The 20,292-nt window shown below is 38.7% G+C and overlaps 2 protein-coding genes and 1 non-coding gene across 4 annotated transcripts; 2 read left to right on the forward strand and 1 right to left on the reverse strand.

Moving 5' to 3' along the window:
- The first annotated feature begins 1,059 nt into the window (after positions 1-1,059).
- On the forward strand, positions 1,060-13,409 carry LOC149053616 (cartilage intermediate layer protein 1-like). Its single transcript, XM_089183443.1, has 9 exons — positions 1,060-1,257; positions 1,972-2,070; positions 2,670-2,891; positions 4,096-4,269; positions 5,021-5,332; positions 6,765-6,870; positions 8,582-8,736; positions 9,570-11,601; positions 12,998-13,409. The coding sequence occupies exons 1-9, from the start codon at positions 1,068-1,070 to the stop codon at positions 12,999-13,001; spliced, it is 3,294 nt and encodes a 1,097-aa protein (XP_089039569.1). The 5' UTR covers positions 1,060-1,067; the 3' UTR covers positions 13,002-13,409.
- Trnar-gcg (transfer RNA arginine (anticodon GCG)) lies at positions 7,368-7,440 on the forward strand. Its single transcript has one exon. It is a non-coding gene; the product is annotated as a tRNA-Arg (tRNA).
- Positions 13,410-14,624: 1,215 nt separating the features above from the next.
- LOC113672478 (leucine-rich melanocyte differentiation-associated protein-like) lies at positions 14,625-18,974 on the reverse strand. Of its 2 annotated transcripts, none has more exons than XM_089209513.1 (6): positions 18,573-18,974; positions 16,955-17,055; positions 16,403-16,528; positions 16,077-16,217; positions 15,322-15,451; positions 14,625-15,215 (listed from the first exon to the last, which is right to left on the reverse strand). In XM_089209513.1, exons 1-6 carry the CDS (start codon positions 18,612-18,614, stop codon positions 15,054-15,056), a joined length of 702 nt encoding a protein of 233 aa, XP_089065639.1. In that variant the 5' UTR covers positions 18,615-18,974; the 3' UTR covers positions 14,625-15,053. The 2 variants fall into 2 exon arrangements, with proteins under 2 accessions (XP_089065639.1, XP_089065643.1); XM_089209517.1 differs by having other exon boundaries at positions 16,077-16,210; positions 16,396-16,528.
- Positions 18,975-20,292: the final 1,318 nt, after the last annotated feature.

A 20,292-nucleotide genomic window follows, 5' to 3' on the forward strand; every position in this document is an offset into this window, starting at 1 on the left:
TCAGCAAGACCTCAGTCCCATTCAGAATGTGACTGAAGTATTGCTACGTTAAACGCAAGCTATTTTTTTTAATTCCCAAGAGCGGTCGTAAACATTCCCATACAAACTCTTATAGTTTCGCCATGACTCTCATTTCGCAAGATGATCGTCTCACAGGTGGAGCTTGGACTACCCGTGAATACTGGCGACAGATTAGATAAATGACGTACCATAGGAAAAACAAAGTTAGCACACTCCCATAACGTCAAAACCATCAAAATAGCAAGATTACTTTAAAAATAGGTCTCTTTAATAACAACATATATTTTCTTTGTGCAAGGATAATGGCAATCGTGCAGGGGTGACGCTGAAACGCGAAGGCGGAGGCTATTTGTAAGCCAAAGAGGATGCTGTTGGTTATTAAAATCAAACCCGAACATAAAGTTGATCACAATCTGTTGTGTTCAGGACGGAGTCAAAGCGTTTGCAAACATAGATTTGCTTAAAGAGGACATTAATTTGTTGCTGCCCTTGACTTTTATTCCGAAGACTTTTCGTTCATTAAGGTAAGTTAGAAGTCTCGTTCGAACGGCCTGTTCGCTGTTCCCTGTTTTAAGATTTATTTAGAGCAATAAAAGTGCTTACAAATTTAAAACAGCTAATAGACTCAAAAACAATCAAACTGCTTAAGGAAGTTAATGTTTAGTCATGTTAACTTTGACTGTTTCAGCATTAGCGGACTTAAATTTTTCGGAAGCAACTGTACAGTATTATGTTTCCTTTGGAAATATAACACTTAAGAGTTGCTTCCGACTTTACAGTTGCTTCCATCGCTTGTTGGAGTTGATGCTCACGTGTCTTTGAAGAGCTTTCCTCTCTAATATCAGGTAAGTACTTTTGAGGAAAAGTAAAATCGAACTATAAGAGAATTCAAGTCAAAAATTACGAAACCGTTTTTAGCATTTATAACTACAGAAATTTTGCTTTAACGCTTCACGCCCTTGAGCTTCCGAAAGTGATCAGACGAATAACTCCATTAATGCTTATTATTCTTTACATCCCGTCCACTTGAAGGAAAAATGAAAGAAATGAAGCCTTCGGGGAACAGAAATCCGCGCAAGAATAAGTATATTGTGGCGATGTCACAGTCCTCCAGTCCAAAAAGGCGTTTGCTTATAGCACTTCTGGTTGCTATTATTTTAGTGGTGGTGGGAGTCCTTCTTGCTGTATTGATTCCCACCTACATGAGAGGCAAGGGGAAACCTGAAAGCTCCAGTGGTAAGTTGTGTTATCTATTCATTGCTCATTGTGATGCAAATTCTTGATCAGTAAATGTACTGAAAGAAAATAACAGAGTAGTATATTAATTATAACAATTGAGGCTTTAGACAAATTGTTAAGAATCAAAATCAGCGATAATAATTTCGAATGACGTTTCGATGACTCGTTAGTTCATCATTTCTAAATTCTAAAGTCAGATTCCTGTGAGTTCTCCTTATGCTACGAATGCGTTTGAAAGTTTCGTTGCGTATGATTAAAAGCTCTACAATGTGGAACATAGAGAGTGTTAATTAAGTTATAAATAGTTTTGCTTTAAATGAGTCAGATTGACTGTGTTCAGTTTAAAGGTTTCTTTTCTTGGATAAAGAGCAGTTCGTAAATTAAGCATTAAAATTTCCCACGACATTTCCTAAGGATGGCAAATTGTTTGTGTAAATCTATGTTCCCCTGATTGTGAGCGCATACTCATTACATAAAAAATCCAACATTCTTACGGCTGGCTTGTTTAATACGAAGGATCTTGGGGTAAATTTTGATTGTTACCGTCCATTCAGCTTTAGGATACAAAATCAAAGGACAGCTGATACCAAAGGTGGATCAAACCTTTACTGTTTAACTGAGGTCGCTAAATTTTGTTGATAGCTATATTTCACTTCTCAGTAGTCCCAAAGGAAAGAATAATAAAAATCATTGTATCTTTATCTTTATTAGAAAACATTCAAGAGCAACCGAACGGTAAAGAATTAGACAGCAGAACTAAATCCGAAGTTGCTGTTGGCGTAACAACTAGAACATCTGTTTTCCAAGGTTAGAGTCATTCGTTTAACAGCCTCATTACTGCTAAATTTATTGAAATACTTAGGGATAAGGCAAATCATTCTTCTGATATGACTATGGTCATTATTTTAGTTCTTATTGTTATTATTACCATATCATTGCCATTATTGTTATAATTTTGATTTTGGGGTCTATTTTCAACACTTTGACATGGAAACAAGTAGGCTTGTTTTCACCGACTACCGAAGGTTCTTCATCTGTTCACTATCAGACGTAACTGAGTCGATCTTCCATGGCCATCTGTGCCACAACAAAGAAGAAGAAACCAGGTTTGTCGCCAAATAATGTCATGGTAGCCTTACCGTGACTCAAGTCATTTGAGTCTTAAGGTCATACATATTTAGTTAAGTTTCAGGGCTGTTGTCTGAAACTCAATCTGCAACTTATATTACGGGTGGATACTGTTGTTTTTATAGTTTGTATCTTATTTCAATTCCCCTGAGTGAGGAAATACAGTATAAACATATACATAGTCATCAAAGGTAATCGCCCATGTTGTATTTTGAGGTCAAAGACTCGCTCAGCAGCCAGAGTTTAAGGAGACCGTGCTTTATATTCCAATTTCTTTGCAGGTGCCACCTCATCACTGGTATCGTCGAATACAACACCTTCACCAAAAGCTATGTCGGCGGTCTCTGAGAAAGTTCAGACACCCTCGCTATCAAGTATTGTGTCATTAAGCACAAAGAAAACGAGAATGAGTGTTTCTTCAATAATAACATCGACAAGTGAAGTACGCTCAGTCAGCAGTGTGGCTGACCCGACCGTTATCGCGAATCTTTTGCCTAACAAAGGTGCGTCTGAAATTCTTTATTCTTCTGAGTGATGGAAATCGGAAGTAAGAATGTTAAGGTAATACTTTTACTTACAAGTGGTATTGAAGAATTGTTTCGTAATTGAGGCTGTATTCCTGTGACCGAAGCTAGTAAGTCATCATCAATCAAACATGGATCTTTCAATGTGGTCTTTTTAATTTTTGCGTTTTAAGATTTGTATTATGATTTCATTGCCATTTCGTGTGTCAGATTTATGACAATACACCCACTTGTGAAAATGTGACACTAGCTTTAGTCACGTAATACAGACCATTAGTCACAACACTGAAGTCGGTTGCTTGTCTCTTAATAACAAAGAAACAAATAAAAGAAAAAAATGGTTGATCATTCAGTCACTCTTGCTCATATGTTCTCTGAGTTGAAATTGATATTTTGTCCCTGGTTTTTACATTTCCTTTTTGCCTTCTTTCTCCTACAATATTATAAGCTGTATCAAATGCAGCTGCGTAAAGAAGAGGACATAAATTAAATTGAACATTCTTCTTCCTGTTTTGATTAAGGATATAAAAAACACTAATAAACTCGTGAATATGAAAGCGATCTTCGCAGCAATGAACACTATTTTAGCAGCAGGGAAAATAAGGCCTGAAAAAAATTCAGGCCTGTACTGGATTTAAACCCATGACCTTTGCGATACCTGTGTAGTGTTCTACCAACTGAGATAACTAGCCAACTGGGAGCTGGTCATTATGTAGGTTTCAAATAAACCCGTGAAGTGGTGAATAAACGACAAGGAGTATATGAAAGTCATATCAGGTAATTTAGTGTTAACAAATGGGTTGAAAACTTAAATTAGCCACCGTAAAGGGTAAAAAAGCTGACGTTTCGAGCGTTAGCTCTTCGCTGACGAGGGGCTAACGCTCGAAACGTCAGCTTTTTTACCCTTTACGGTGGCTAATTTAAGTTTTCAACCCATTTGTTAACACTAAATTACCTGCTATACTCTCCCACCGACGCAGCACCACAGTTTCTTTAGAAACTTACCCCTTTATGAAAGTCATATATCTGAACTGCAGGTAGAGATGTGAATATGAAAGCTATCTTTGAAGCAATGAACACTACTTGAGCAGTAGTGAAAATAAGGCCAGAAAAAAATTCAGGCCTGTACGAATAAAGCCGTCATACCCATTTTGCTAGCAATCTAATACTACATCAATTTCAGAATCTAAGTGGTCTCGATGGAGCTCGTGGAGTGATTGCACCAAAACATGTGGTACTGGTTCACGATATCGTGACAGAACATGCGTGGCCATTAATAAGGGGAGAGTTTTTGCTCCTATCTCCTGCGCTGGAAAATCTTCGCAGACTGTGTCATGTGCAGAATGGAACTGCCCAGGTAGACATGTTCTCTTGGAATATATTATGACATTATTTTTCCCGAAATTGTTGCTTGCAATTCTAAGATGCTGTCGGGGAATGAGTGACTAGTTTCCTCTTAATGTAGATTCTGTAGACTTCCTTATGAATTTCTTCTGGGGCGGGAGATCAATCGGGGGGAACACCTGCTGCTTCCTTAAAACGTAGTCTTTTTATAAATTGTATCATCAGGATTGCGCATTTTCTTCTCTTGGTTTGATTTAAATTTCTATTATTATTCTATTTTACTATTTTAAGGTGAAATAAGATGAAGTTATTTGTCGGTAAAATGATATGATGTTGTCAGATGGCCTTCTTAGATACTGTTAAAGATCGCAAGAGTCATTTTTGGAAATTTGAGTGACGGCTAGGTTTGGTGTACCATAATGAGCCCCTCCTCCCCTTACATGTTTTAAAGCTTCGCCAGATCGGTGATCATGTGAAGATCACCACGATGCTCAAGTTAACGTTGACATGTAGCAATTAAAGAGAGAGAAAACATTTGATGCAGATTTCTTGCTGAATATAGCATTTACTAGATTCAATTAAAAGGAAGCAACCACAAAGAATGTAGACTGTTGTTTGTTTATGTTAAATTTGGTTGCTGTGCTCCACTGCTTTTTGTTTTAGCCCGGCAATGCCCAGACTTAAAAACAATTAGACATGGGACTTTTTTCATTTTTAAGTCAATTTACAATAAAGAGATAATTTTCATCTTATCATCACTTAAGATTGTTCAAGAAACTGCACCAATGGAACTCTGAATGACGCCTGTGACGCATGTACATGTCATCACCACGTTCTTTCCGGCCGAGTTTTGACAATAGAGAACGTGCCACTGTCAGAAGTAAACATATCACTGGCAGAGACACCATATAAAATCCTTGCACAGACGAACGCCAGTGGACACTTCGCGACTCTAGGTGTCTGCGCGGATGAGCAGGAACTACTGCTGCAAAAATCTGGGTTTGTTCCCGTGAGGGAAAAAGCCAATGTACTGACTCCAACGATGGCTACGATTACTGTAAAGTTAGAGTTTGCAGGTATGTGCCTAACCCATAATTTTTTAGTGGTTAAGCTCAATGTCTGTTTAATATAGTTTGCTTTTAACTTAAAAGAAGATAATCTCATTATTGGATAGAGTTTGCGTCTCCATCCTCAATCATCTCTCTTTTACTCTTTGTCTGTCCCAGCCCTGTCCCTTCTAACCACGATGGTCGCATCACCAATTGAATTAATTTAACTTCGTTCGGCTAGCAGAATTATTTACTGACCTGCTGAATTAGAGACCATAAGGCAACTTTCAAACTCAATGGCAGGTAGACTTACAGAGTTACTGACCTCTTACACCATAGACTCAAAGACAACCTAACTCACTAGCGGACTATATACACGCTGAGACTGGAACTTACTGGCCTTCTGACCCGCACATAACAGACTTGTTGACCTACTGATCTACTAAGGGTCCCAACTATTAACTCATCAAAGCACTGACATACCTATTGACTGACTTACTGACTTGTTGACTGACTAATTGACTGGCTGACTGACGGACTGTAACAGGTAATTTAGTGTTAACAACAGAGTTGAAAACGTAAATTGGTCACCGTAAAGAGTTAAAAGGCTGAGGTTTCGAGTGTTGGCACTTCGTCAGAGCGATTGAGAATCCACTCGCTCTGACGAAGTGCTAACACTCGAAACCTCAGCCTTTTAACTCTTTACGGTGACCAATTTACGTGTTCAACTCAGTTGTTAACACTCAATTACTTGCTCACTACTCTCCAACCGACGCAGTACCACAGTTTTATTTAGAAACCTACCCCCTTTATTCATTTCACTGACTGACTGTCTAATTAGCTCACCAGCTGATTGACTGATGGAAGGACTGACTGACTGACTAATGGAAAGACTGATTGACTGACTGACTTACTGATTGACTGACTTACTTACTGATTGACCGACTGACTTACTGATTGACCGACTGACTTACTTACTGATTGACCGACTGACTGACAGGTTGACTGGCTGACTGACTGACTAGTTGACTGCCTGACTGACTGATTGGCTGGCTGATTGACTGATTGACTGACCCACTGATTGACTGACTGACCGGCTGACTAGTTGACTGATAGACTGACTCACTAGTTGACTGGCTGATTGACTGACTGACTGGCTGACTGGCTGACTGGCTGACTGGCTGACTGGCTGACTGGCTGACTGGCTGACTGGCTGACTGGCTTACTAGTTGACTGACTGAATGACTGATTGACTGGTTGACTGAACGACTGAATGAAAGAATAAATTGAATGTATGACTGAATGAATGGAGGAGTGGCTGATTAAAGGAGGGACTGAAGGCAAAAGGATAAAAGACTGCACTTTACATGTACTAGAAATAGTCTCTAAAAGTTAGAAAATTAGCAAAATTCAGTTTTATCCAACAGGTATTTAAAAAATACATTACTTTTTTATGCAGTCCCGCCATTTGTTACCGTTCATCCTAAAAGTAAGATACGCATGCCTGGTCAGGCTGTTACATTTTGTTGTGATGGAAAAGGGAATCCTCCACCGGAAATTGAGTGGTAAGTACTCTACACTTGAAGATTGGCTCAAAACAATCCAATTCCTTATAACATGGCCTCTAAACCACTGTGCAGTTTGTTGGCTATTGATGTTTTCAAATTATAGTTAAGGCGATTTTGCCCTCGAGTATTTGTGAAATCGTCTGACACTGCTCTCCAGCTTCGAGGAAACTGAGTGTTAAGGCTTGTGCATGCTTTGAATGAATCTTGAATATCACTGACACTGTGAATCTTTAATTATATCCTTGTTCAAACATTTATCACTACTAAAACCACTTACAGTGAACAGCTTAAATGTGTACGCTGACTAATATCCTTACTAAAGGAGGATAAAATTCATAAGCCACAGAGACTCTACGGTGAGCGCGAAAAAACCTCTTTCTTAATTCTTTACCGAGCTCATAACTTACCATCTCTATTATTTCTATCTACAAACATTACGCAGTATGCAGGACGCGTGTCATATGAACTTCGTAATAGACCTCGCTCACCGTAGAGTCTCTGTGGCTCAGTGGTAGAGCATCGGAGCGCGGAATCCGAAGGTCTGAGGTTCGATTCCTCATGGGGACTCAGAATTTTTCTTTGCCCCACGCTCGTGACAAGATGAAAAAACATCTTTCTTAATTCTTTACCGAGCTCATAACTTACCATCTCTATTATACCCATGATGTTCGCTCTGAGATTTTGCTATTGGATCAACTAATAACCCCTAATAGATATTTTCCTTTATTCTCGTCACTTGTCTACTTGAAATTGATATTATATTGATATTGGTAGAAGAAATTCTGTGTTGGTCACTCATTAGAGTAAAAGGTTTAATAAATGGCCCGTGATCAGTACTGTAAGAGGAAATATATGTTTTACAATTAATAATCAACTTACCAAATTTTCACCATCACTTGTTGAATACATGATGACAATAGATCTAAGTAGGATCTAATTCGGTCTGTAATCATACGAGTTATCAACAAAATCGGACTCCCGCTTCGCGGTTTTCCGATTTGTTATCACGAGTGTGATTACCGACCGAATTTGGCAACACGAAGTCCTGTTACCAAGTAATCAAAACTATGAAAGGATTTGAGAAAAAACAAGCCATCGCCTATACGTATTCCTTAAAAAAATCAATAGCTAACTAGGCGAAATGTGAGCCACGAGTTTAAAGCTTTATCGAGTAAGAATGAATCAATCTAAGCCCTTGAAAAGCTCTAATATTGAGCGGATAGAATCTCGCGAAGCTGACAGAGAGGATTCATTTATGCTGTTGTTGATGGCAACAACGATTATTTCACAAAAGCCCTCTACAAGCCAATTTCTTGCCTTCCAGTGTAATTGGCATTCTATTTTGTCCAAAATTGAAAACTCAGTTCAAATATTGAGTTAAAGAATTCGCCAAGACTCACTGAATGTTCATTCTGTGGATTTCCATTTTAGGCTTAAAAATGATCAATTAGTTTAAAAGCAGGACTCGATGCTCAGTATTTTGTTAATTCACTCATAATGAAATAACAAACGTCTTGAGGGATCATTTATAGGGGACGTCAACTCCATGATCAATGACGCACTTGTTGACAGGTTTTTGTTTCTAAATTATGGGAAGCAGAAATTTGATATTCCCAAAGCGAAATTTTCATAAACACGAAGGAAAACGGTGTTTTCCCATAGAAAATTTGGAGTAACGCTTCTCTGTGACGCTTTTTTTTCACTTTAGGTTTAAGGAGAACAACGTCATCTACAAAGAGTTGTACAATTATAACAACACTCTTGACATAAGTGACGTCGCTGGTCTAAATGGAAGTTTCCGTTGTCGTGTGGTAAATCAGTTTGGCTCCGAATTCTCTGAAGTGGCGGAGTTGAAAGTCGTGGGTAAGTGTTCTTCGTCCGTTACTTGACAAATCTGCAAAACTAGAATGATGCAGCTAATCATAATCGCGTTCATGGCTACAAATCAGCTTCGATCCTCCCCTTGTGCTTAGTACATCGTATAAAATACTTTCAAAACAGCAATTGTACCCACTAATTAAGAAATTGTCTCGCTTTCGTGGGATTTCCTGCACTTATATTATCTTATATGGCGTCAATTCTTCACAAGACTCCACATTGAGTGATAAAGAAATCTTGAGCTCCATGCAAATGAATAAGTGACGGACTTGAGGGCAAGGAATTGTTCGCCAAATGAATGCAGTGTGTATATAATGGTAATATAGGACTGAGAGGGGTCCAATTCGGTCTGAAATGATAACAAAATCGGACGACCGCGCAGCCATTGAATCATAAAAATTACAATTTTATCTAAAAACTCGTTTAAATGATCATCTAAAAGTCATTTTAAAATGCTAAAAATCACTACTGTTTTCTAGAATATTGTCATTGTACAAGGGAAAATAAATTCCATTTTGAAGAAAGCCCCAATTTAGGAGTCTGTTTCTATGGTGATTGAAACCGAGGTTGTGATCGGTTGATTTAACTGACTACAACTTTGAATGTGATTGGTTGATGTAAATTACAACTTTTAAGGTGATTGGCTTACTGGACTGTCCCATGGATAACAAACTGTCCTATAACAAATTGTCCGATAGGAACTTGGCAAGTGAATTGGTGGAAAATAGGAATTTTAAACCAATCACAATCGAGGAAATTGTCACTTTAATGATTAATCACGTCATTTTTATGATGTATAATTTTTTTTTTATTTTCAGCAAGGTCGGATGATTCATGCCCCTCAGCGCCTATTTCCAAAAACCAGACGCTACCCCCTGGTTGCGTTTTAAACGGCACAAACATTACAGTCTTAGACGTGGGAGAATGTGAGCGTGTTGCATGTGTGAAGAGGAAAGACACCTTTAATTCTTCTTGTTCAGAGCCTCTGCAATGCTGTGGGCCTCGCTCTTTTGATAACGTCCTTGTAAGGTGTGGAGCTTTCATGTCATTCACTCTTTCCAAAATAAAAACCTGTGGTTGTGACCAGTGTATCGACGAACAAACAATAATGGAAGGTGTTACTGTTGGTCAAGATGGTAAAGCGGCGAAATTTGTAGATTTGTTTTTTAATGATAAACAAGTCGATAGAACGGATGTTGATGGAATGTTTTCAATTTCTGTTCCACGAGATACAAAGAGAGCGATAGTGACTTTTAAAGATCACATTTTTAAGAAATTTGAAGAGGAAGACAAAATTTTCATTGTAAACGAAGGACAGAAAGCAATGTATAAGGTTACACTGCGAGAGAAACCAAAGCCTCTCATTTTTAACGCCTCGGAACCATTGGATTTGCCGTTAGGAGGTAACCTCGATAGCTTTGCTGATCTTGAGCTTCCCGAAAACTCCCTCCTGACTGAGGATGGCTCAGTTTTCCGGGGAAATGCTAAGGCCTCAGTCAGTGTCACTGATCCACGTAACCTCTCTGACATCTTGACAGCTCCTGGAGATTTTACCACCGTGAGTGAAGACGGCCAAGAAGAAATCCTTGAGACGTATGGTATGATTAAGCTCAATATGGAGGATGATAACGGTAAACCTCTAGTTATGTCAAAGCCCATGAAGGTGTACCTAGATCCAGAAAAACTTAACTTGACCGTTTCTGAAGGTAATGCCTCCGTCAAACTTTACTGGCTTGACCGGAAGACGGGACGGTGGAGAGAGGCTGGGGATTTTTCTCTCGAAGATGGAAGCAAACGTAGACGAAAACGAACCAACAGAATCTTTCTTACAGGAACTGTGACACCATCCATAGCTGAGGAATATCTTAACTTTGATCGGCCCAATGAGATAGTTGGCTTACGTGTAACAGTCAATCCAGATGAGGATAACGTCGTTATTACAGCCATCCGCAAAGATAACAAGGGATACGTTCAGCGCACTACAAATCAAGGCGTGGTTTGCATGGAGATTTGGAAAGACAAGGACTATTACCTTCAGGCCGAAAAGGATTCCAAGTATTACGATCCTGATGAAAGTATTAGAGATTACATAAAACACGTTAATGGTAGCATCGTATCAATTGAAGGCGACGGTGAGACTATTGGATCTTTTGAGTTTCATAGCGCCCTGGTGAATCCAAGAGGGCCGATTTATTACGACGACGCTTGGAATGGTGGAAGTGAAAGGCAGACGTGTGAAAAGCCCTTAAAAGATGCAAACGGGCCAGGATCAGGCAGACAATTTGTGTTTAAGCCACCTCAAAACGCCATTCCGGAATACGCATTGCTCAAAAAGAATGTTAAGCGTACTGAGTGGATCTCGCAGGCGACAGGCGGATATTGTTTTATCAAAGTTAAAATAACTGGCAAGAATACTTTGTTCATGGCCACTAGCTATGATACAGATGCCAAAACTGTTCTCGGCTTTCACATCAGGATGCCAGAAAACGTTGCCTCGGGTTCAGGCAGCGTTGCTTGCTTCCAGTTCAGGTGTCCGAGAGCTAATAGTCGCACAGTCGTTCTTCTGACTCCAATGACGTCGGGCGCTACATGCCGGTATGATAAGACAGATCAGACTTTGAATGCTGTACAGTCAAACCAAAAATTGTGTTCTCCGGGAACTCTACCCACCGCCGCGGGACAGGAAAAATGGCTTTGCATACCGTTTTCAACCACGGATATGTTTACCACTTTTTCGGGAGCGGAAAAACAGGGCGAGGCGAGATGTCTTAGAAATAACCAACATTATCGTGGGGTAGATATATCTTCCGTGAAATCTTCCACCGGCTCATCCGTGGAGTATACATGCAGGTACGTTAATCAATTTTCATTAGAAAAGAATTAATTCATTCAGTAAATCAGTCTTTCGTTCATTGTAAATTTTATTGATTCCTTCACTCACTCGTTTATTCATTAAATGATTACTTCATTCACATTGCGAACAGTCCTCATGCTCAGTTAAAGCGTTCAAAAATTATAGATGTGACTATCAGAATGAAATAATTCTGGACAAAATGTTATGGACATATCTGCTCTAACTTCCTGCGAAATATTTATAATGGACGGTTTTCAGCAACTTAATCCTCGTTCACTTTGATAACTGTACCATTCACGTTGATGAAATTTGATATCAATGCTTTTAAAAGTTAGCATAGTGAGGAAAACGGCCTGTTATGGAAGAAATACATGACTGTACAACTTTCTTTTTCAATCCGAAGTTTTTAAATGTTAATCTGTTTGTCTCTTGAGGTCACGTACCCTGTAAGGAAGTTAGACGTGCTTTTAGAAACAATTAAACTTCTTCTTCATGGTGGTTGGTATATTACACAATAATGCCCTTGGTTGAAAAATTAGCTTACAGAATTTCATAGTTGCTGTCGAGGCTTTAATGTTTACTCGTGTGAGAAAATTTCTTGAGATCGTTCTGTTGAATCTTTTTTTCTGAATTTTAAACAGATTTACCCCAAAGAAATAAATTGTCATTGTAGAATCATTTTGATTCGACGCACGGAAGCCGAAAGTCCAATTGAGCTATATAATTGTAACCATTATGACCAATGGTATATGGTGTTTTTGCGGTGACTGAAATCATTCAAGAGATCTCAAAACATTCAGAAACTTTCCGACTAAAATTTGTAACAGCCTAATTTCTTTCTATGTTCAAATTGTCATGATCAGTCTGGGGGTTAAGGCAAAGGATAAACTGAAGACAACTTGAAGAACAACTAAAATTATTATTATTCTATTTTTTAAGGAATGGACAATGTTCAGCATGCATCCATCCAATTCGGGATGCACGCAGATAGTTGAGAGAGCACGAAGGTAGCGTAAGAGATGCTCAACTGAGGTGCAGCTGCATGAGAGCATCTCTAACTACCTAAGGGCTCTCCCAACCATCCAAGAGCATCCCAAATTGGATGGACATGCCCTAGACATTGTCCTCTGCTTTTATAACATAGCGAGACATTTTTCACGCTGAAAAGTCGCTTTTTCTGTGCTGATGAAATCGCAATAACGTCAGCCTGAACCATCTCTATGAACCATCCATTTCTTTTTCATAAAATATTGGCCAATTAGAGCGCGCATTATAATGAAGCAATGTTATAAACAGAGATGATCAATGATGTTTTATTTTTTGCCTAAACTCAAGCATTATTGATGTGATACCTAAAAGTGACTCTACTGCCTGTCATCCTTCATTCTACAGTTAAACCCTGAACGTGAAGTTTTTTGAAGGCATTGCAACGTGGACTTGACATTTTGCAGAAGACTGACATCAATATGGAAGGCGTATGTTTTCATGTAAGACTTTTCATCAAGAAAGGGAGTTCGTCCTCCCTTTCTAGCGATCCTTCTCTCATAGCGAAAGTTTTTTTTATATATATATTTAACGTAAACGTGACGTAGGAGGTACACTTGGTCAGCACACCTCGTTTGCGTAATCCCGCCATAAACATTAACCTGATTATTCTGCTTCGTGAAAGTTTATACACTATTTCTGGTTACTTTAAATAGATGATTGTAGTAAAGCGGTTTCCCTCTGAACGGTTGGCTATTTTAAGATAAATAACTATTTCATATTTTGCTAAATATGCATCATACCGCCTGAGTGTAAAATTGTCATGATCCTCCCCTCTCCCCCTCTCCCCCCCTCCCCCCCCCCCACACTGGCAGCTAATCGACATCCAAATTTCTATAGTCCCCCCTTTACACTTTGTCAGCGACGACTAATCCCCCCCCAAAATCCTCTAAAACAGCACCTCCTCCCCCAAAGAGTTAAAAATTGCTAGTCCCTAAGTTGTTTACTTAGTATGAAACTCAGAGGTTCCTGAAGGGTAGGCCAGAGGAGCGTAGAAATACTGTCGTTCAAACCTTCGCGTGCCAGGCATAATTTCTTTTTTCCTTGGGTCCTCTTAGGCGTGAACATTTCCATCGATTTTCAATTTTAAATTTAAATTCCTTTGTCACTTTTCAGGGGCCTCTTTTCAATTACAGATTTCAGGTAAAAGTTGATGGCATGAATTTTGTAAGTCAATTTCTGAGTGCATGCGCAGTTGCGGTTTTTAGTGTATTAGAAATATTGAACTGGGCATTGCATGTAACATTTACTTGGCAGGCTTAACCCTTTAACTCCCATGATTGACCAAGACAGAATTTCTCCTTATATCATCATTACAATATCAAGCAGACAAGTGATGAGAATATAGACGAATATTAATTTTGGGTATTATTAGTTGATCCAATTCCAAGTTCTCTTACTTAAAATTATAAGGATCGTATGGCAGAAAGTAAGGAGAATTACTGAGAGGATCTGGGAGCGAGGGTTAAAATGAATGATACGGCGAATGTTTGGTATTGCTCTTAATTATATTCAGACTAATAATTTGGCTGTATCTTAGTTTGTATAGTGAACAGTTTCATAACAAGTTCGTTTCATAATGTTAACAATTTTTATTCTCTTAGACAACATGCGCCATATAATGCTGTTGATAGGTTGAGTTTTTCTCTAATAGATGCATGTAAGAAAAGAAGTGAGAAGGGCCATTTAGACGTTTTTATTCTGTAGACTGATCCTTGTTGCGCGGTGTAAGCAATACAGCTGTAGTTTGCCTTTTGTTTAAAATGCATTAAAAAACATTTTTTAAAATAAACCTAGAAATAGCATATGACAAGCTTAAACTGTCATTGTAGTTCGAGTTTATTGATAAAAAATAAAAAACGTTTTTTGCATGACATCACCTTACTCTTATACCGTGACAGAACAACTCAAGAAGAAAGTACACTGGGGGGATGGGGAGGCAGGTTGGAGGGAGGGGAGATAAATCAATGCTACCTTTTCATTTTCAGTAACGAAGTTTATTGATGTTCACGTAGTCTTTCTGTTTTAATTAGATTTTCCATTCTATTTTATCCAAAAGGTTTTAAAATATTTTCTCTTTTTTAATTTCTCCTTGACAATTAAGCTGAATGGGGAGATAGGACAAACCAGTACTAGTTTATAACACAACGATACTATCAATGCGAATCCTGCGCATTTTCTATGCTCAAGGAAAAATTGATTTGCTAAGAATAGTCTGAAATAGAGTTATGACAGGAATGCCATGCGAAGCGCGAGCGCGCGGGCCTTAAATCCGAGCGGGAAATATTGGTCAGTATCTTAAAGTACGAAGCTCGAACTCAGTTAGTGATGAGAGGAATGGAATCTAACCCCACCAAGCACAAGGTCCTTAATTACAACAAAACTTGTAAAATAGTTTTCAGCTTCAAAGCTGAGCATTTTTTATAAATCTGTTGCCTTCAGAATTCTTTCCAGAGTAGTTGTACCGAATACGTCCAAACGTCCCCTTGTGTTTCCCAGGAGCCTTTGTGGTACTAGGTAGTGGAGTGAATCTTGATATTTCTACGCTTTCTTGCATTTGAGCTTTCTGTCAATCAAGAAAATTATAACACAATGAAATTGGTATACTACGGTCACAGAGGGCGTACTATATTTGAAAACACGTTTCAATGTCACAATTTTCTGTAACTTACCAGGTCGGTTAGTGAAGGAGCAACGATCTTCATGTAAGCACCAACCCTCTGTGCCTCTCTTTTCTCTGCCTTTTTAACAGGCCTTGAATCGAGAAATGTTAAGTTTGGCAGTCGGTGAAGTACATAATATCTGAAGAATGAATCAAAGATAAAAGAAAATTCATGTTGTACAAGTCATATAGTCGAGCGAACGTCATCATATATCATTAGCATTGTGGTCACGTCATCGTCATCGTTATTAACGTTTTTCAAAACAATCATTATTAAGAGCAACATTGTTATCATCATTACCGTTATCATTTGCGTCATTAAAATCACAACTGATTAGCATCATCATTATCACCGTTAACAATGACGATAAGACGGAAACATAACAGGTCACTCCCTTCAAGTTGACAAAAGCTCAAGTCTTAAAACCTCACTCGATAAACTGAAAATTATTTTGCACGGGATTTCTTATTTTTAAGAGTGAAAATGATTTTAATATCAAAGGCTTTGCACTCAAAGAGAGAGGTCCCGGACTCCCGGGCATCTTGGAAATAACTTATACATTCCATTTAGATAGTTTGTTCACTTTGTAACAACGATAAAAACATTTTCAAGCAACTCGTCGCTAACCTAACCTGAGAAAAGTGGAAGTTAACCCTTTAACTCCCAAGATCTAACTGTTAATTCTCCCCTCTAGCTGCTACACATTTTCGTCTGAATCAATTATGAGAATTTGGTGTTAGATCAAGATGAAGTAAAAAAGTAACCTGTATCGCTGGTAATCTTCCTCGTCTCTGTAGGAAAATGACAGTTCGTTTGGGCAGGCCTGGTTACTAAGCAAGCTGAGATATTTCAGAGAAGGTAAATTCTTGGAAACTTTGTCCAAGAATCCGTCTAGATTGGATATGTATTAAAAATTAAGGATCAAACAAAGAAAGAAAAAAAGAAAAAAATGATGAAAACGTTTTACATCGGCCTCTCTTGACAATAGCCTCAAAGGGAAGGATGCCAGTTATCAGCACCTGAAGGATATGTTTGTGGCAAGTTACAGGGCCGCTCTATCCAGGGTGCAAGTTAAAATGAAAAGGATATATTGTTTTTGTTTAATGTCAGTGTGTGTAAATTGGCCATTACGGGAATTTCCACATCATCTCCTAGCTGGTTATTATCAAGAATGAGTTCCTCCAGATTTTCGAAACAGTACAACCCGTTCAACGATCTGCAAATAAATAAATAATAATGAAAAAAGCAATCAAAAGAAGAGTCTGATTGGTAGCAAAAGGTTAGCTTTGTGTTGGGAAACTTTCTTATTTGGCCACGATTTGTTTGTTCCGCTGAAAAGGGCGTAGTCTCCCGATCCCCAGGGACGGCAAAGAAACCCGTGTAGCAGGGTACTCAGTAATGTTCCCGGTAAAACCATCTCCCAGATCTTCTCCATCAGCACATCTCGGTAACGTGACCTACAGGAAAGACTAAGAACTTATGACGAACTCTGATTATGGGCACCGCCGTATGTCACCGCCCAGTGAGCATTTTGGGCGTTGTGGATATGAAGCAGTAAATGAAAAAAACGTGACAGATGGGGAAGGAGGAGGATAAATTGAACTTATCGAAAACGGCTATTGCTGCGCAATTTTTGTTTTACCTCAGTCCGTTAGAGCTCAGGTCCAAGATCTTGACTACTTTCCCATATTTCCTGCCAATAGTCTCTGGTATGTTCTTAGCTTCACGACAAACAAGCGACAACTGACCAAAAACAAAGGGATAACACAATCAAGATTTATCTGAAAGTCGAGTTTTACTAACGGAATTGTGTTAAAATATCCAACTGATATCTTTAAGTTCAGCTTAATTCTATCCAGACCACGTTCTTTTGATGGAGTAAAATAAAAGATACTTTAGACTTGGCGCCAGCCAACTTGAGTTAAATTAAATTACGAAGTTTTTTTTTTTTTCATTCCAAGGTCGCGTGAAGACAATTGTGTTAAAGTCGAGTTTTAATGAGTGCATGTTTCACAGCCTATTTTCTCAATCAAAATGTACTTTTAATGATTTAAAGATTCATCCCTTTCATAAACCGGAAACTCTTTTCAGAAAAGTTGAATTCTTTATCGGTGTGCGTCTGTTGAGGATATTTTATTACAGCACCCTACTCCCATCAGACCTGTGGGTTTCTTCACTACTTGTTTAAACTCAATTTTTTTAAACAACAGGATCGCGTACTACTGCTAAACTTAACGTAATTACAATATATGTCTTCAAATATTTCTTACCTTATTAAGGTTTTAATCTAAAAGAAAATAAATGATCGAGTTGATGGATACATCAATAAAGGATTGGTTTGTTCATCAAATAGGCGTTGCCTCTTGTTGACAGATTTACTTAATGACGAGATTGTGATTGACATTAATTCCATACATTGATTTAAAAGCGTTAGATTATTATGTTTTAAGTCAGTTTTTCACCGGCATCGAAGTGAGAAAGAAGTTATTTTGTTATCATTTTTTTCTGTCTCTAAATCCGCTTACCTGGAGAATCTGTTAACCTGTAAAGTGAGACTGTTGTAACGACCCGCTACAGAAGTAAGTTTACATTGAAGTTTTTGAATTCAGCTACGAGATTAAGACTTGATTTGCGTTTGTTCTGATTGCGAATTATAAATGTATTCCTTTTAGATCGAATAATTATTAAAGCTTGGCTTGATATTATATAGTTTGTGGTGGTCATTTGATCTAACCAGTTCCGAGTAAGGAAACATTGACAAAAAAAAGTGTTTTCTGAATCAAAGTTTAGACACCACACTTCCCCCCTTCCCATCAAGAAATCCCTGGTTCCGCCATTGTACAAAAAATTTCTTGAAAAATATGCAGCCTAATGATTCTATAAGCGTTAAACCCGTGTATGAAAATTGTTGTCGGTCCCAGTCCTAGAGATTAAAACTGTGACGATTTGAGACTCTGAGTGACTTTCGCCTCCTATCGTTTGCGAGTCCCAAAGTAGTTGAAATCAAACTCAATACAAAAAAAAAAGGTTTTCAGACTGTTCCATTGAAATCATATTTGAACCATTTAGATTATTCGAAGATGTTAGACAAAGACTGCTCATATTGAATCGAATTCAACTTTGAAAATTAAAATATGAAATAGGGCCAATTCAAGTTCAAAACAATGTGAAAGATCATATGACAGAAGGATGATTCGGAACAGCAAATTGAACACACTCGATTAAAACATCAAAAGCCGAGAACAAACATTTCTCCTTACCTGGGTATCACTAATTATAAAACCTGCGTCTGAATTTTCCATTGCTTTGTCCGAAAAAAAGGGATTTTTTTTAGAGATTAGTTCCTAGGTAGACTTGTCTTGATAAACGTGCGGCCTCCATTCAACTTGTGATGTTTTGCATGTAACTCGGTACCAAATCTGTCCCTTCTCGGCAATCTTTGAAAAAACCCATTATATTTTGTATTGTTCCTGTCAGGAGAAAGTCACGCGATCCACGTGAATCACGCACCACACACTTCACGGATGTGCTCCGCGTCAGTCATCTTACGACCCGCTAGGGATTAATCGTTATTCTGGCCCTATCGAGAGCTCGCGACAGGGAGTGGTAACCATATGACTTTATTACATCACCGCAATATTTAGCGTCATCAACAGGGCATCCTATGGGCGGCCGTCACCACCAAAAATACAAGGATGTCAAATAGATCAGCAAATACAAAGATGGTGTAAGGATCAGCTGCAGGATAGCATAGCTAATAAAGGAATGGCATGGCCAAATTATAGACAGTCTAGTTTTCCTTCGTGAAACAGAACACCCTAAACATAAATAGTTTAGCCAAATGAGAAACGGTCTAGTAGCCCATGTTGAGTTGGAACATGAGATTGTGAAATGGACTAGCTCAATTACGAATAGCTTAGCACTCATTTGCAATACAGTACTCAAACGGTGTAGCGTTGAGTTAAACGGCTCAGGGTAACGTCGAGTAGCACAGCGTACGCACAAACGGTGTAGCGTTGCGTCAAATGGCTCAGCTTAATGTAGAATGGTACAGCGTACACACATATGGTGTAGCGCTGCGGGAAATGGCTCAGCGTAATGTCGAATGGTACAGCGTACATAAAAACAGTGTAGCGTTGTGTGAAATGGCTCAGCGTAATGTCGAATGGTACAGCGTACATAAAAACAGTGTAGCGTTGCGTGAAATGGCTTAGCGTAATGTCGAATGGTACAGCGTACATACAAACAGAGTAGCGTTGCGTGAAGTGGCTTAGCATAATGTCGAATGGTACAGCGTACACACAAATGGTGTAGCGTTGCGTGAAATGGCTCAGCGTAATGTAGAATGGTACAGCGTAGACACAAATAGTGTAGCGTTAGGTCGAATAGCTTTGCAAAACATCAGACGCTCTATCTGAACATTAAATTGCTTAGTATTACTTGAAATATTTCGATGTTGTGGCGAATCGTCGTGGCGTGACGTGAAGGCTATGCCATTCCATTATTAGCTATGCTATCCTGCAGCTGATCCTTAAGCCATCTTTGTATTTGCTGATCTATACGACATTCTTGTATTTTTGGTGGTGACGGCCGCCAAGGCATCTCGCCGAAACCACCAAAAATACAAACCGCAAATGGAACAGCGATCTGCTGGGGGTATGACGTCATCGAATGTGAAGACTGACACGAAACCATTACATGGCGCAGTATAGTCTTCACTCCGCTTTGCCGTAAAGCAGAGCCAATTTGGTAAGTTTCTCCTCTTTTTTCACTGCTGATATTGCACTTATTCGTTGTCGTTCATGAAAGCGTCAATTAAAAGTAAGTTCCATTTTTATTTTGTCGATCAAACGTAGATTACATGTCTGGACCGGAAACAGTTAAAGGGTTTTTTTCGCGTTCCAAAATAGTTTTTGCCAGAGTAATATTTTTTCTGAGTTGGTTTTGCGCGCATACATACTTATCTTCCCTGTGCTCTTT

The sequence above is a fragment of the Pocillopora damicornis genome, chromosome 1, assembly GCF_964200805.1.
Source record: "Pocillopora damicornis chromosome 1, jaPocDami1.2, whole genome shotgun sequence".
NCBI classification, from domain to species: Eukaryota; Metazoa; Cnidaria; class Anthozoa; order Scleractinia; family Pocilloporidae; genus Pocillopora; species Pocillopora damicornis.

Excerpts from the sequence above, each read along its gene's own strand:
- LOC149053616 (XM_089183443.1), top strand. The coding sequence starts at position 1,068 with ATGAAGCCTTCGGGGAACAGAAATCCGCGCAAGAATAAGTATATTGTG. Across the intron at positions 4,270-5,020 it reads TGCAGAATGGAACTGCCCAG|ATTGTTCAAGAAACTGCACC; the intron begins GTAGACATGTTC and ends TCATCACTTAAG. Across the intron at positions 6,871-8,581 it reads CCTCCACCGGAAATTGAGTG|GTTTAAGGAGAACAACGTCA; the intron begins GTAAGTACTCTA and ends TTTTCACTTTAG.
- LOC113672478 (XM_089209513.1), bottom strand. The coding sequence starts at position 18,614 with ATGGAAAATTCAGACGCAGGTTTTATAATTAGTGATACCCAG. Across the intron at positions 16,529-16,954 it reads CTGAGCTCTAACGGACTGAG|ATCGTTGAACGGGTTGTACT; the intron begins GTAAAACAAAAA and ends ATTTATTTGCAG. Across the intron at positions 15,216-15,321 it reads CTCCTTCACTAACCGACCTG|AAAGCTCAAATGCAAGAAAG; the intron begins GTAAGTTACAGA and ends CTTGATTGACAG.